We start from the raw sequence: 17,226 nt of genomic DNA, 5'->3' as shown, positions 1-17,226 counted from the left end.
ATAGCTTTCTCCCCTTCTTAAGGTCGGGGGACAGGGTTCTCACCTGAAACAGACAGTCTATGGGGGTAGCAGAGTTCTGGGAGAGCAGGTTTATCTTCTGGGTGAAATGCACTTTGTCGTTCAGGTCCCCTAAGCCCTGCAAACCTCACACACAGCCATAGTCACTCACTCTGCACAGGGGAGTGTTTTTCTCAATATCATTTTTCAGTCATTATTGTGGCCTGCTATCACAGGAATTGCAGTGATAAGTTGGTGTATCTAAGTCAACAATGTGATTGGATATCAGCTACAACAACGTATGTGCTTGTGGTGTATAAAGCCCCCTTCACAATACTGAGCCAAGCCAAGCAGGCCAGGACTAATGTCATGTAAAATACACCCTATGTACTACTGTACTGCACTGTGCTCACCACGCGTCCCTGGCTCAGGCCGAAGTTTCCCTGTCTGATGAACTCCACGGCGGCCTCGAACGACGTCAGGCAGTAGCTCAGCTCCTCCTTGGTGGAATTACAGAAATGGAAGTTCTTGATGTAGCTCAGGTTGGCCATCCTGGAAGAGCATGCTTGTTAGTTTAACATGGCTGTTAGTCATTAATTAATGACTATATTTAATTACTAGGTCCAAGTTATTCATTAAATGAGTAGTTAAAGTAGTCACCAGGCCATTTAATAGTCAGTGGTATTACTAGGTTATAACTCCTTACTCACCAATTGGGGATTTCCGTCTTCACCAGTAAGTACAGAATCACAGACAGAAGGTCGTCTGCACACAGGGCCTCTAAGCTAACTGCATATGGAGAAAAGGGAAATGAAAGAAGTTATTAAATGACTGTGGTTGCGTCTAAGGTTCAGTGACTGTGTGAGGTTTACAACTAGAGCATACAGTAGGGAGAAATTAAGACATAAAACAGCGTCATCCTACAAAACAGGAAAGTGTCCACACAGTCAGTGTAACCACTCAGACACTCTGCCTCTGTCCTCATTTAGGCTTTAAATTGGTCAATTGGTTGTTTGGCCATCAGAAATTAGGAGCGGATTGCAGCACTCTGCAGAGACAGGGTCTGGTTGTTATGTGGCAAACAAGGTTGGATTTGCAAAACAAACTGGACATACACATTAGGGCCCTACAGTTTCTGTTCTGTGGACACACCAAGTTATTATATTACCAGGGAGGGAGTGAATAGAACAGACAACAAATCCTGATCTGGGTTACAATGACCAGCCTTGAAAGACTTGTAGGCTGCTTATAATAATGTCATGTCTACATAAAACATTGGTAAATCAGCTTTTTATGCATTTCTGAATGAAAGCAAACATTTTATTTGATGATACAACAATCAGCCCATTGACAGTGGAATGCAAATGTGCCTCTAAAATAGAATCCGTACCATTTGTGATGGTTCCATGAAAGTCTGTAACACTGTGTGAACTGCTGCCGATGTGACATGAAATGGCATAGGTAGGATGGACAGAGACATAAAAAAACAGACATACCCGAGTGGCTGGGGGACTGCATGATTGTGAGAGACACCTTCCTGAGGCAGAGCAGTTTGTGTAGAGGAGAGGTGCAGCGGTTCAACTGGCTCAGCTCCCTCTTGGCCCGAGGGATATTTATACTGTAGGAGGAGACATAACATGGAAGTACAACAGGATAAGTTAATATTGATACTGTACGAGAGTGGAAAGACAAACATACTCCTATAGTCTATAGACACAACAACAGTAGTGGTGAAATGACCTGATAGGGATCTACTGCTATAATAAACCTGCTTGACATTATGGAGATCAATATGGTGTCTGTTCATTTTTGTTTGTGTTGTATGCAGACTTGTTTTTTGGCCAGCACAGAATTATAATGTGATGTGCATCACGTTATTGAGTTGTAATCATAAAAAGCAGAAATTAAAAGAGACCACGTGGAAAGAAAACAACCTAAATTCAGATTTGACCCCAAAGTCTTTCTGCCGCAAGTCCTGCAGGCCTCTGGTGGTTTTGTTGAAGGCAGAATCCTGTTGGAACAGTGATAATAAAACATAGATATTAACCTTCACTGCATGGGAATTCTAGGCCTATAAATGACGGCATTATCAAAAACTGTATAGTATTTATTTACATACCTGGCTGGCTTCAAGAGTCCCCACAAAATTAAAGATGAAATCATGGATACCATGATGTATATACATCTAAAAGAGAAAAAATATTTACTGACAACTTTACATAAAAATATATTACATTTTTATAGCATCACACAACAGAATTTCACTGAGGACCAGAATGAAGAAACAGTCCAAAAAGCACCCAAAGAAGCAGCAGACATGTCAAATTTGAAAGTAAGTGTGAGGGATGACGACTAGTATAGAACTACCTCAACCGCCTGTTTAAGGAGAGTCATCTGGAGCTCCTGTTTGACCAGCAATTTCTGAAAGGAGGTTTAACAAATCAGCTTTACTTCTCAGGATTGTGTCCAACACGCATAAAACAGTAGAAAATTATTTGAAAATGGGTTTTGTTTTTCCGTAGCAAAACATGCTACTCACCAGGCGCGAGTCTCTCAACAGGCACTGAAGACATTTAGTATAAAGAGAATTCACAGAGTCCTGAGGGGAGAGCACAGTTACATGTTAAAGCAGTACGTCACAGCAGAAGTCATAACATCTTATTATACATCTATAGCATACAATACATTAGTGTACATTACTATAGTATAGCCATTTCATATTATACATTAGTGTGTCATATTACTGTACACCGAGTGTACAAAACATTAGCAACACCTTCCTAATATTGAGTTGTACTGCTTTTGCCCTCAGAACAGCCTCAATTGGTCGGGGCATAGACTCTACATGGTGTCGAAAGTAGTCTAGCATCAGATAGGTGTTGTTTAGGGTCAGTACTTACGATGTGGTGTCGCAGTCCCTTCTTTTCCTGCTCCTTAAATGAGTGGCAAAAGCTGCTGATGAACTTGTCCAGTTTCTCAACATGGCGGCCCAGGAACTCCCTGACATGCTCCACATTCTTCAGATAGTACGGGGCTGGGCTGGGGGCCACCTCCACTGTGAGAGAAAAATAGGGAGAGAAGAAAGGTGAGAGTGAGATGGGGGCTGTATCTGATTCAATATGGACTAAACCATACACTAAGTTAATCAACTTTTGTCACTTTGGAGGAGAGCAGTACTACCTGGGCTTTGGTTGGTGTCAATGGGCCTGGCGATACACAGGATACTGTAGCTCTGCTCCTTCTCATTGTAGAAGGTCTCCTCAAACAGGATGGGCACATTGGCTGGGGCCTGGAACCCTAAGCCCAGTCTCACCAAGCTGTCCTGGATGGTCAGCTCCTATCAGACAGGACAAAAGCACACAGGTAGTACCGTCGACCAAGATGTCTTAACCAAGAACGTTCTGCTTTATAGCGGCTGTTTACAATCAACTAAATGGGTATATAGCCGTGAAGGCTGCTGAAAGGAGGACTGTTCATAGTAAATGGCTGGAACAGAGCCAATGTAATGAAACATGTGTTTAATGCATTTGACACCATTCCACTCTAGCCTTTACCACAAGCCTGTCCTCCCCAATTAAGGTGCCACCAACCTCCTGTGGTATAGAGAAAATGAAACTGCATGATATTTTGTGTAGTTGCACCAATGATACAACAGGAACTGTAGCGTTGGCAGATGGATCTTACCTTTCCATCTACAGTCTGATAGCCTTCTCCAGATGGGTGTAAAACGTAGGTTTCAAACTGGGATGCTGTGTATGCACTAAGGGTTATGCTTCCACAGCACGGCACCAAAACCTGGGGCACAACCACACCATCATCAACAATGCTTCTCGTGACTGACAGAATGGAGTCATCAAAAGGTTTATTGGTGAAGTACCCACAATAAAAAGCACCTGAGCCAACTGTAAAAAATGCTACTTCACATTTAAGACAGTAGCATTTATTTCTCTGGTACGGCCTACCACCCACATGCGATTCAACACCTATGACAGTAGTGTCTGCATGAGCTTTCTCTCGCCCCCGCTCCTTCTCGCACTGTAGGAGGTGGTTACTAGACAGCGCTCTCCTTTGAGAACTTCCCAGAACACTAACAGTGGTGAGTCATAGTAATGGTCCAGATATTATCCTCTTGATATTCCTTTGCTAACCACCAAGTAGGCTGAGAACCTTCTAAGTGGCCATTTTCTACAAATGGCAAGATAAAACTATTTTCCAAAGCAATAACATGGCCTTCCTCAACTATGAAAAATTGACTATTTTCCTTTATCTCTGCATAAATGGATGCTCTCGTGCACTACATCTCAACCTAGCAGCTGACTTGCCATAAAGAGAATCTTCAGCCTGTGTGGTACCAAATTGTCCTGCATTTTCTGGACAGTCGCGCTGGCCTAGCCCCATTATGTTGAACCTTTACATGGTTTGATTCTGGTCCAAGTCTACACACAGCTCACAAAGAAGAAATGTCACTCTCTTAAATCCTGCATTTTCAGACAGAGGGGAGTAGAGCTTTATAGCTGGAATATTTACTGTATATGATCATGCAAGCCTGAACACAATCGTTTTATTCTGCTGAGCTTGGTAACATACACAATATAAAAAGGGCTGAGTACTATAGTATGGCCCCACAGCCACAGCTGTCAGTCACTCACAATGCCATGTAGCTCTGCCACTCTGCTGCACAGGTCGGGTCTCTGCTTCTCCAGTGCCAGGTAAAAAGGGTTCTTCAGGAGGTTCTCATCATACACAGCCATAAGGATCTGGATCTCTGGCTCCAGGGGGGAGGAAAAGAGGTGGACAGTTAACAGTAAATATGTGGTAGGAGGGAAGGATTCCATATTAGGTGACTTTGTCTGGCTGACAATAACAAAAAAATTATTTCATGTTGCTCCATAAGGGCGAAGACTCAGGCCAGGCTGGACAGAGAACATGTTAGAGTTGTTGACATGAAGTAGCCTAGGTAAGAGCTAAGTGGCTGGTTAGCTAGGGGTTTAGTCCACCAGCCAAATCTCTGTTGAACATGCAGTATATGTTGGCCATTTATGGTAGCAATTAGACTGGGGACGAGGTTAAGGGTTTGTCAAAGAAGACAAACGGACAGAAGCAGCTAGGTCCAGAGAGAGTCCTCTTTCCTGAAGCGTCTGAAACAACAACAGGAACAACAAGAATATTGTTCCTGTCTCCAGGGTTGCTCTCCTCCTCCCTCTCCCTAGCCAGCTGCCTCTCAGCTGAGCTCGTTAACATTCTCAGAAATTACATTACAAAAGCTGGTTCCCCACATAAGTGCATCTCCAGGGCCAGAGATTCTGTATGTGACATGTTTAGAAGAACTTCATGAAACATCAACCTTTATTAAAGCAGTCAGTCTCTCAGAGACACACAGCAGGAAGGATCGAACCAACAGGTTGTTAAGGGCTCAATGCAGCATTCTCTCTCTCTCTCTCTCTCAATATCAAACCCTTTCTGGGTAACAATTAAGTAACTTACTTTATTATAAATAAATAGCTTCTTAGCAAGAGCACTTTCGAGCAAGAATTTAGCTATGACTGTCTTGAAGTGGTCTTAGTGGGGAGGAAAAACTTAAAACAAGTCATTATTGGCAGAGAGGTTGTGTCTATTGACTACTTTACCGAAAAGTGATGTCACCAGGCAGGGCAAAACTCCATCCCACCAAAAAAGGTTGGCCTGAAATCTCTATTTTCAAACAGCTCTAACACTAAAAGGTCATCAGCATCTTCAAATTCACACTATTGCAACCTCAATGTAGAAATAAACAAATACAAAATCACATTTGACTGCACCGAGCCTTTACAAAATGTTCCCCAAGCCTCAAATGTTCAGACAGAAGCCTCATCTCCTGTTGAAACTATTAAAAAAAAGATGAGATTTAGCCAGGTCATATGATGCAGTGGTATCACATCTTCCCTTATGTCTCCTTCGGATATAAAACTCCAAACATTCCATTGGAACATCATAAATACATCATGTGAGCATCATCCCCAAAATGGAGAATACCTGAATATGAAATCCATTTAAAGTCTCATCATCTGATAGAATAGATCAGGCTACCCACTTGTTTGCGCCGAGTAAAGCGGACTTGAGATGGAGCTCAACATCATCTTTACGAATCGCAGGAAAGATAACGCCATTGAGGAGGGGGTGGGGGGGGTGTGTCATTCACAACAGCAGAGTGGGACTGGGAGGACTCATCTTAAACTAAACCAGCCTCTTTCGGAGTCGGACAAGGCTTCATAGTAGATCAGCAGTAGCTCAGGCTCAGTGTGAAGACAGGAGCACTATCATCTTCCACCCTCATCTCCCTGTGTGCTCCCTGCCTGGTAGGCTATCAGATAGACGCTGCCTGATGGCCTGAAACCCTGAAGAATGTGCCGTGTGACCTGTCTGCAGGGTCTGAACCAGCCTGGTTTGTGGAAAACTTCCTTCACACTTGTGACCAGTGAACTGTAAGCATAAAGACGCATCTGTTTTCTTCAAGATAATGGACAAAGTATTTTCCTTCATCTGACCTTTCATGCTGTTTGGTCAAGCTATACCATATATCTATATTACATTGAGACATCTTCTGATGGAAGTCCTTTTCTCTACTATATACACTATACCGTGCATTCGGAAAGTCAAAACTGCTCCTGCTCCTTCAAGTTGGATGGGTTCCGCTGGTGTACAGCAATCTATGTCATACGACAGATTCTCAATTGGATTGAGGTCTGGGCTTTGGTTAGGCCATTCCAAGACATGTAAATGTTTCCTCTTAAACAACGCGAGTGTTGCTTTAGCAGTATGCTTAGGTTCATTGTCCTGCTGGAAGGTGAACCTCCATCCCAGTCTCAAATCTCTCGACCCAAATCTCTCGACCTCTCGACCTCTCAAATCTATCGCAGACTCTGGGGCCTTTCAGAACACACACACACACACACACACACACACACACACACATATACACACACATACACAGATCATGTGACACTTAGTCAATCTGTGTGCAATCTAATTATGTGACAGAAAGGTAATTTGGTTGCACCAGATCTTATTTAGGGGCTTCATAGCAAAGGGGGTGAAGACAAGTTATTTTATTCAGTTCACTTCACCAATTTGGACTATTTTGTGTATGTCCATTACATGATATCCAGAAATTTAAAATTACAGGTTGTAATGCAACAAAATAGGAAAAAACACAAAGGGGGTGAATACCTTTGCAAGGCACTGTACCCATCTATATAAAAAAGGTCCCAAAGTTGACAGTGCATGTCAGAGCAAATAGCAAGCCACGAGGTCGAAGGAATTGTCCGTAGCGCTCCGAGATAGGATTGTGTCGAGGCACAGATCTGGGGAAGGGTACCAAAATATTTCTGCAGCATTGAATGTCATCAGCATCACGCTTAGATTTTTCCAAAAGACTCTCAGATCAGAACAGTTGAAACTGGAGCAGCAGCACAGCCAGGTGGACAGCAAGGAGTCATCATGTCAGGTAGTCCTGAGGCATGGTCCTAGGGCTCAGGTCCTCCGAGAGAGAGAAAGAAAGAGAGAATTAGAGAGAGCACACTTAAATTCACACAGGACACCGAATAGGACAGGAGAAGTACTCCAGATATAACAAACTGACCCTAGTCACGACACATAAACTACTGCAGCATAAATACTGGAAGCTGAGACAGGAGGGGTCAGGAGACACTGTGGCTCCATCCGAGGACACCCCCAGACAGGGCCAAACAGGAAGGACATAACCCCACCCACTTTGCCAAAGCACAGCCCCACACCACTAGAGGGATATCTTCAACCACCAACTTACCATCCTGAGACAAGGCTGAGTATAGCCCAAAGATTTCCGCCACGGCACAACCCAAGGGGGACAAGACGATCACATCAGTGACTCAACCTACTCAGGTGACACACCCCTCCCAGGGACAGTATGAGAGAGCCCCAGTAAGCCAGTGACTCAGCCCCTGTAATAGGGTTAGAGGCAGAGAATCCCAGTGGAAAGAGGGGAACCGGCCAGGCAGAGACACCAAGGGCGGTTCGTTGCTCCAGAGCCTTTCCGTTCACCTTCCCACCCCTGGGCCAGACTACACAAGCATATGACCCACTGAAGAGATGAGTCTTCAGTAAAGACTTAAAGGTTGAGACAGAGTTTGCGTCTCTGACATGGGTAGGCAGACCGTTCCATAAAAATGGAGCTCTATAGGAAAAAGCCCTGCCTCCAGCTGTTTGCTTAGAAATTCTAGGGACAATTAGGAGGCCTGCGTCTTGTGACCGTAGCGTATGTGTAGGTATGTACGGCAGGACCAAATCAGAGAGATAGGTAGGAGCAAGCCCATGTAATGCTTTGTAGGTTAGCAGTAAAACCTTGAAATCAGCCCTTGCTTTGACAGGAAGCCAGTGTAGGGAGGCTAGCACTGGAGTAATATGATCAAATTTTTTGGTTCTAGTCAGGATTCTAGCAGCCGTATTTAGCACTAACTGAAGTTTATTTTGTGCTTTATCCGGGTAGCCTGAAAGTAGAGCATTGCAGTAGGCTAACCTAGAAGTGACAACGGCTCAGCCGCGAAGTGGTAGGCCACCCAAGCTCACAGAACCGTACCGCTGAGTGCTGAAGCGCGTAAAAAAATAATTTGTCCAACACTCACTACTGAGTTCCAAACTGCCTCTGGAAGCAATGTCAGCACAATGACTGTTCGTTGAGAGCGTCATGAAATGGGTTTCCATGGCCGAGCATCCGCACGCACGCACACAAGCCTAAGATCACCACGCGCAATGCCAAGCGTCAGCTGGTGTAAAGCTTGCCACCATTGTACTCTGGAGCAGTGGAAAGGTGTTCTCAGGAATGATGAATCACGCTTCACCATCTGGCAGTGCGATGGACGAATCTGGGTTTGGCGGATGCCAGGAGAACACTACCGGCCAGAATGCAGTGCCAACTGTAAAGTTTGTTGGAGGAGGAATAATGGTCTGCGGCAGTTTTTCATGGTTCAGTCTAGGCACCTTAGATCCAGTGAAGGGAAGTCAACACTACAGCATACACTGACATGCTATACGATTCTGTGCTTCCAACTTTGTGGCATTTTGGGGAAGGGCCTTTACAGTTTCAGCATAACAATTCCCCTGCGCACAAAGCGAGGGCCATATACAAAATGGTTTGTCAAGATTGGTGTGGAAGAACTTGACAGGCCCACACAGAGCCCTGACCTCAACCACCTTAAGGATGAATTGGAACGCTAACTGCGAGCCAGGCCTAATAGCCCAACCTCACTAATGCTCGTGGCTGAATGGAATCAAGTCCCCAAAGCATGTTCCAACATCTAGTGGAAAGCCTTCCTAGAGCAGTGGAGGCTTTTATACAATAGCAGCAACAAAGGGACCAACTCCATATTAATGCCCATAATTTAGGAATGAGATGTTAGACGAGCATGTGTCCACATACTTTGTCATGTAGTGCACATCGATTTCACACGGTTGTCAGCGTATAGTACTTCTCTGTTAAAAACAGACTGACCTCTAGCCAGTAAAGAACAATTGGATCACCTAATTTGAAGAGGCACCCTGAACACAACACTTGTCTAACTTTCTTGCCTGTGTTTTGACTAGCTCTAGAATAAACAAAGTTAAAAAAATAGCAACATCCTGTCTAAGGCCTGTTTTAGGTTCGTAGTCTATTGGATTAGACTTATCGTGCCAGATCTCATCTTGATAACAAGTGCCTTCAACCTGTTTTATCTAATGAAAGACACTTGTGAGAAGTCAAGTACACTTTACAAATAGACTGGAGGCAATCCCATGCCTAGCTACCAGAAATGACAAATGTTGGAGACAAAACATAGGCCAGCCTAAACAATCAAATCCTAGGGAAATGATACCAAGTGGAGCACATAACCAGGTTGGTCCACTACCTAAGGCGACATGTTACAATAGAAGGTCCCATGTTGTAACACACTGATCAATAGACTTCTTCAAGACGAGCAGTAACAATGATTGCAATTCAAACAAGAAGGTTTTAAAAACGTACTGATTCAATTGCACTTGAAATGAATAGGCCCATCATTTCCTCTGCCAAAGCCATGGCAATGTTTGCAGAGTTGGACTCTGGTTTTAATTCCCCAACACAGCTGACATCCATCCTGTTTCCATTTTCATCATCCTGTTTCCATCCTGACATCCATCTATGTTTCCATGGAAAGAAGTGTACCCAGGCGAAAGCACAAGCACATACGTCGACAACATAGGCCTATCATAGATTACTGGAGTAAATTTGAAACATTGTGTCAGCCCCAAAGTCAACTGAAATGGACACTGCGTCGTATGATCATGTGCTTGTCCAACAGAAAAAAATAAATGCAATTGATTTAATGTACTAGGCTAATTTAGAGTTCACTAATTTAGTATCCCATGGATAACAAGCCAAAACTGTATACAATTTGATGTCCCCACAAATCAGATTTCATGGACAACAGTCTTAAAATGTGCTCATCAAAGGCGCTGTAAAACCATGGCGTCTTGAATGCATAGGCTTGCCGGTATGATGCATGACTGACCTCATGGTCAGGAATAGAGTTTACTAGCTTAAAGTTATAAAAAACAGAAATTAGTTAGTTACCTCTGGTTTGTAAGGCCATTCCATTCAGCCAGCGGAGTTCGCCATCCATCACGTAGACAGGAAGAAACTCTCCGGAATAGAAAGGTGGAGGTGTATGGTTCATGATGCTGTGATTGTGGTAACATACAGGAACTCAAGTCCTTCGGTTTTCCCGATCTGGAATACCTCACCATCAAATGCAGACTGCATTACCTCCCAAAATAATTTTATTCGGTCATTGTCACTGCCATGTATATTCCCCAACAAGCAGACACCTCAAGGAACTACCCTAGACTTTGTACAAACTGGAAAACGCATATCTTGAGGCTGCATTTATAGTAGCTGGGGACTTTAATAAAATAAACATGAGGGAAATGCTACTGAAATTTTATCAAACACATCTCCTTTACTACACGCAAATCAAAGACTCTGGATCATTGCGACTCTACCTTCTGTGATGACAAGTCCCTCCTTGGGCCAGTAACTGAAAAGTTTGCAGGTTTGAATACCTGAGCCAACACTGTGAAAAATATGTCGATGTGCCCTTGAGCGAGGCACTTAACCCCAATTTGCTCCAGGGCGGCCATACTACTATGGCTGACCCTGTACAACAATACATTTCACTGTACCTATCCGGTATATGTGACAAAGCATTGTTTATTTTTGCTCCTCCCCACCTATAGGCAGAAACTTAAGCAGGAAGCACCCGTGGTAAGCACTGTTCAATGTTAGTCTGACCAATTGGAATCTATGCTTCAAGATTGTTTTGATCATGAGGACTGGGAAATGTTTGGGTAGTTCATCAGGGCGTTCATAGAGGATGTTGTTTCCACTGTATCATAATCATGAAATGCTTTGAGAGGTTAGTTAAGGATCATATCATCTCCACCTTACCCGACACCCTAAACCCACTACAATTTGCATACCCCGCCAACTAATCCACGGACAACGCAATCATCATTGCACCCCCAGGTGTACAATAGTGCACAGGTGAAAAAAATTCCAGGAATAGTTATATTATAGATATATATATATACTGCAAAATTACACTTGATATATTGCAGGTAAGGGGTGTCATGTGTTTGCAATTTTCAGGCTGTAAGAGACAGTCAAAGTTCAATATCATACAAATACTTGCTTTGGAAGTGGACAAAAATATGGCCTGGAACAATGCTCACAAGAGAGCATTGAAATCCATAATAGCTGGCCAGATCAAGGGGCAGTACTCTAGCAATGTAAGCAATGTTCTGTCAATCGGACATCGATCATTCCCTGCAAAGAGACTTAGTAAGTGGACTGCACAAGCTACATGGGCAGAGGTTTCAGTGCCAGGTTTCTGTATTCTTAACTACATTAACACGTTAGCTAGCCCAAGATGTACTCTTAAAAAGGAGCCTACCGTTACTCCTTAAATTTAACGTATGTTATTTGCAAAGGTAAAACAGACAAATAAAATGTTATTGGCCACATACACATATTTAGTAGATGTAATTGCGTGTGTAACGAAATGCTTGTATACTCCATCTAAAACGTGAATAGATTCTCAATTGTGAAACTTTTCTACAAAAATAAATAAAAAAGCAATTTATTTTCAGATCACATCAAAATAACTTCACACATGCAAAATGAAACACTTCAAACACTCTTTTAACGGGCTTATCACAGTTGCAGCTGACATTTTTCAGTGACAAGTTTCTGGCGGCCTTCTTCCGTTACACAGGTGTTCGGAGCACGCTAGATAGCACAGGTGGTCTCTCTTTCGTAAACACAACCCATAACATGGCGATATGGCTGTGTGGCAACACTAACCATATAAAATGTGTATCAATGTAACCTTTTGTTTTCATAAAATTATTTATTGGTGATATGAAATATCCTTATGCTTCCAAAACCGTACCGCAAGCAATGAGTGTACATGTTCAGACCGAGCATCAGAGCTTTTCACAAAACTCCCCCGTACAAAGACGTATTCGTCCAATGATTTGTGTTAATGGAACGGAGTCATGATCAAGGGATAACACGCTGCTTATCGTTCAGCTATCTAGCTGCAGTAGTTAGCTAGCTAGCTCACAGCAACAACGACGTCGGCTTGCATTTAATGTTACATTCATACAAACACAATATGTCCATCTAACTTACCTCTATTTGCTAAACCCCGAGGACTCGCATTCCAAAATGCTCTTCTTCAAAAGACTTGCAGTAAACAGAAGTCACCATCTGATCCACCGATGTCTGTCAACACTAACACCAGTCTCCATAATTTACTACTATTCTGCAAGCAGCAATAAAGGTGACGTCACTATCGTAATGAGGAACCCTTCCAAATTAAAGCCCATATTTCAATCCATTGCATGGTTAACTCATTCAAAATATATATTTTAATCAACATCGATATGCATTGTGTTTGTAAGCAAATGCAAGAAGGAATTTATATATATTTCAAATTATTAAGCCCACTCCTGAAAAATAAAATGTTAAAACTGGTATTTTGATAATATTGGGATTATAAGGAAAAAATATGTGCTGATGTAAAAGTGGGGTTTGGAGAGTGAAAAATACGACGTGTTGTTGACCTTTTACTACACCCAAATTCAGCATGTCTTTGTAAGGGGACTCTTATTTTGAGATAAAACAAATCCGCGATCGTGCTGCCAGCATCATATCCTGCTGCATGGAGAACGGTAAATCCCTCATTTGATGAGGGAAATAAACGCGAGTTCGGTTTTGTCAACCAATCAGGTGAAGGTTCGCCGATTTACAGCAAACCAATCCCGCTACTCCGGGACAAATTGTTCAGCGGCCTGGCTCAAATCATCAACTGAAAGGATGACACTCCACTGCGCATAATGAAGCCAAGTTACACTGTATACATACAGTATAATACTAAAGAAGCCTCTACTGCTCTCTAACACGTTCTTGAACTTGATTTGCAGAATAACATAGGTTTAAGTGTTTCTTTCACAGTGTAATGTAATAAAATGTTGCAATGTCGGGATACTTAAATGTGTACGTGACCTTTTACTCTTTTCTTATCCATCACTTATTCAAAAAGGGCTGTGATTTGTATTTTATATTCTAACATGAAACAGGGCTTTAAATCAGCAACACAGTGAAAGTTTAGGCCTCAATTGCATAGGCGCTGGGAACCACTGGGAGCAAATGTCACAGGTCCCCTACCTACCCGTGGTAAACAATTAGTTTGTAATAGAGGGCCCTTTCAATATATTTAAAATGGGCCCAAATTAGGCATGTACAGTACCTTCAGAAAGTATTCACATCCCTTGACTATTTGCACATTTTGGAGTGACAGCCTGAATTTCAAATATATTTTATTTAGATTGTGTCACTGGCCTACACACCAACATGTCAGTGGAATTATTACATTTTTTACAAATGAATACAAATCTGAAATGTTTTGAGTCAATAAGTATTCAACCCTTTTGTTCTTACATTTTTGCTTAACTTACAAATTGCATGGGCTCATTCTGCGCAATAAGTTTAACATGATTTTTGAATTACTCCCTCATCTCTGTACCCCACATATACAGATAATTGTAAGGTCCCTCAGACGAGCAGTGAATTTCAAACAGAGGTTTTCCAATGCCTCGCAAAGGTCACCTATTGGTAGATGGGTAAATATTTAAAAAAGCAGACATTGAATAGCTCTTTGAGCATGGTGAAGTAATTAATTACACTTTGGATGGTGTATCAATACACCCAGTCAATACAAAGATACAGGCGTCCTTCCTAACTCAGTTGCCGGAGAGGAAGGAAACCACTCAGTGACTAAAACAGTTAAGAGTTTATTGGCTGTGATAGGAGAAAACTGAGGATGGATCAACTACATTGTAGTTACACCACAATACTAACCTAATTGACAAAGTGAAAAGAAGGAAGTCGGCACATGTTTGGGGCATATCCAACACATCACTGGGTACCACTTCATATTTTCAAGCATGGTGGTGGCTGCATCATATTATAGGTAGGGAGTGTTTTAGGATAAAAGGAAACAAAATAAGGCTAAGCACAGGCAAAAATCCTAGAGGAAAACCTGGTTCAGTCTGCTTTCCAACAGACACTGGGAAACAAATTCACCTTTCAGCAAGACAACCTAAAACGGAGGACTGGGTATACACTGGAGTTGCTTACCAAGACGACATTGAATGTGCCGGAGTGGCCTAGTTACAGTTGACTAAAATAGTCTTGAAATTCTAACATGTATTCACACCCCTGAGTCAATACTTATGTACATTAAATATGTATTTCATTTTCAATAAATTAACAAAACATAAAAAATGTAAAAAGTGTTTTAACTTTGTCATTATGAAGAAAGAAAAAAATCTATTTAATACATTTTAATTCAGGCTGTTACAACAAAATGCAAAATAAGTCAAGGGATATGAACACTCTATATCAGACTTACACGGCCACCTGCTGATAAAGGTACAATGTTGAAATGTGTGTTAGTGAAAAGAGGAAGTAGGAAAGCAGCTATTAGATTTTGAAGCATGTTCATTCATGAGAGCCCTCCAATGTTTACCGACCATACCCCGTTCACCTCTTTACAGGCATTGTAATGAGTAGAAGTGTTACATGTTTGGTGTTCCAGTAGTTACTAGGGTGATCCAGTTCTAAGTGTAATAAACAAATTATAACAGGGAAATTCAAGAAACAAAGAACTTTAATTTAACCAAAAAACAAAGCTTTTAGATGGATTTTGAGACAACAAAAAAAACCAATATAATATGATACATGTTCATTAACAAGATCACACAAGCTACAGGGGTATAGGTTTCCGTGATAGATTTTTGCCAGAACATCAGCACCCTCTTCAAAATGCAACAAATGCCTCTTCAGTAATCAACAAATGCCTCATTAGTAATCAACAAACGCAAGTTTGGACAACACACAAATATGACCATTCTGTGAAAAGGTGACTCTCACGAACACAGGCCTCACAAGACACCTCTGAAGGTCCCCCCAGGACCAGTTTAAAAAATGAAAGGAAGTATATACAGTCGTGGCCAAGGGTTTTGAGAATTACACAAATATAAATTTTAGAAGTCTGCTGCATCAGTTTGCATGATGGCAATTTGCATATACTCCAGAATGCTATGAAGAGTGATCAGATGAATTGCAATTAATTGCAAAGTCCTTCTTTGCCATGCAAATGAACTGAATCCCCAAAAAACATTTCCACTGCATTTCAGCCCTGCCACAAAAGGACCAGCTGACATGTCAGTGATTCTCTGATCAACACAGGTGTGAGTGTTGACGAGGACAAGGCTGGAGATCCCTCTGTCATGCTGGTTGAGTTCAAACTGGAAGCTTCAAAAGGAGGGTGGTGCTTGGAATCATTGTTCTTCCTCTGTCAACCATGGTTACCTGCAAGGAAACACGTGCCGTCATCATAGCTTTGCACAAAAAGGGCTTCACAGGCAAGGATATTGCTGCCAGTAAGATTGCACCTAAATAAACCATTTATCGCATCATCAAGAACTTCAAGGAGAGCGGTTCAATTGTTGTGAAGGCTTCAGGGCGCAAAAAAATTCCAGCAAGCTCCGGGACCGTGTCCTAAAGTCGATTCAGCTGCGAGATCGGCGCACCACCAGTACAGAGCTTGCTCAGGAATGGCAACAGGCAGGTGTGAGTGCATCTGCACGCACAGTGAGGCAAAGACTTTGAGGACGGCCTGGTGTCAAGGGCAGCAAAGAAGCCACTTCTCTCCAGGAAGAACATTGGGGACAGACTGAGATTCTGCAAAAGGTACAGGGATTGGACTGCTGAGGACTGGGGTAAAGTCATTTACTCTGATGAATCCCCTTTACGATTGTTTGGGGCATCCGGAAAAAAGCTTGTCTGGAGAAGACAGGACTGATGGTAGCGCTCACCTTGTGTCATGCAAACAGTAAAGCATCCTGAGACCATTCATGTGTGGGGTTGCTTCTCAGCCTAGGGAGTGGGCTCACTCACAATTTTGCCTAAGAACAGCCATGAATAAAGAATGGTACCAACACATCCTCCGAGAACAACTTCTCCAAACGATCCAGGAACAGTTTGGTGACGAACAACACATTTTCCAGCATGATGGAGCACTTTGCCATAAGGCAAAAGTGATAACTAAGTAGCTCGGGGAACAAAACATCGATATTTTGGGTCCATGGCCAGGAAACTCCCCAGACCTTAATCCCATTGAGAACTTGTGGTCGATCCTCAACAGGCGGGTGGACAAACAAACAAACAACCCACAAATTCTGACAAACTCCAAGCATTGATTATGCAAGAATGGGCTGCCATCAGTCAGGATGTGGCCCAGGAGTTAATTGACCTCATGCCAGGGTGGATTGCAGAGGTCTTGAAAAAGAAGGGTTAACCCTGCAAATATTGACTCTTTGCATCAACTTCATGTAATTGTCAATAAAAGCCTTTGACACTTATGAAATGCTTGCAATTATACTTTATACTGACAAAAATATCTAAAGACACTGAAGCAGCAAACTTTGTGAAAATGAATGTGTCATTCAAAACTTTTGGCCACGACTATGTTAACAGTTTAGTGCCAGAAATAAGGGGTTAAATACATGGACAAATAAAAATGTTTCCTGATCTTTCTTATACTGTAGCTCTCAGATATAGGACAGACACTT

General features: G+C 42.4%; 1 protein-coding gene across 4 annotated transcripts in view; it reads right to left on the bottom strand.

The window, feature by feature from the left end:
* The window catches only part of LOC112218824 (ankyrin repeat domain-containing protein 27), a 45,632-nt gene extending 32,761 nt beyond the window's left edge, over window positions 1-12,871 (bottom strand). For 3 of the 4 annotated variants that reach the window (XM_024380019.1, XM_024380021.1, XM_024380022.1), the window contains exons 1-13: window positions 12,719-12,871; window positions 4,647-4,766; window positions 3,682-3,792; window positions 3,178-3,334; window positions 2,898-3,052; window positions 2,537-2,596; window positions 2,365-2,418; window positions 2,117-2,182; window positions 1,932-2,008; window positions 1,494-1,615; window positions 708-786; window positions 411-549; window positions 44-136 (exon numbers count right to left, since the gene is read on the bottom strand). In XM_024380019.1, coding sequence (XP_024235787.1) covers window positions 44-136; window positions 411-549; window positions 708-786; window positions 1,494-1,615; window positions 1,932-2,008; window positions 2,117-2,182; window positions 2,365-2,418; window positions 2,537-2,596; window positions 2,898-3,052; window positions 3,178-3,334; window positions 3,682-3,792; window positions 4,647-4,748 — 1,215 coding nt within the window. In that variant the 5' untranslated portion in view covers window positions 4,749-4,766; window positions 12,719-12,871. The remainder of the gene's footprint in view (window positions 1-43; window positions 137-410; window positions 550-707; window positions 787-1,493; window positions 1,616-1,931; window positions 2,009-2,116; window positions 2,183-2,364; window positions 2,419-2,536; window positions 2,597-2,897; window positions 3,053-3,177; window positions 3,335-3,681; window positions 3,793-4,646; window positions 4,767-12,718) is intronic. The other variant, XM_024380020.1, reaches the window with a different exon arrangement.
* Between the last annotated feature and the right edge of the window lie 4,355 nt (window positions 12,872-17,226).

Source organism: Oncorhynchus tshawytscha, linkage group LG19 (genome assembly GCF_018296145.1).
Source record: "Oncorhynchus tshawytscha isolate Ot180627B linkage group LG19, Otsh_v2.0, whole genome shotgun sequence".
Taxonomy (NCBI): domain Eukaryota; kingdom Metazoa; phylum Chordata; class Actinopteri; order Salmoniformes; family Salmonidae; genus Oncorhynchus; species Oncorhynchus tshawytscha.
Note: the sequence above shows the minus strand (reverse complement) of the source record. Positions and strands in the feature narration are given on the sequence as shown.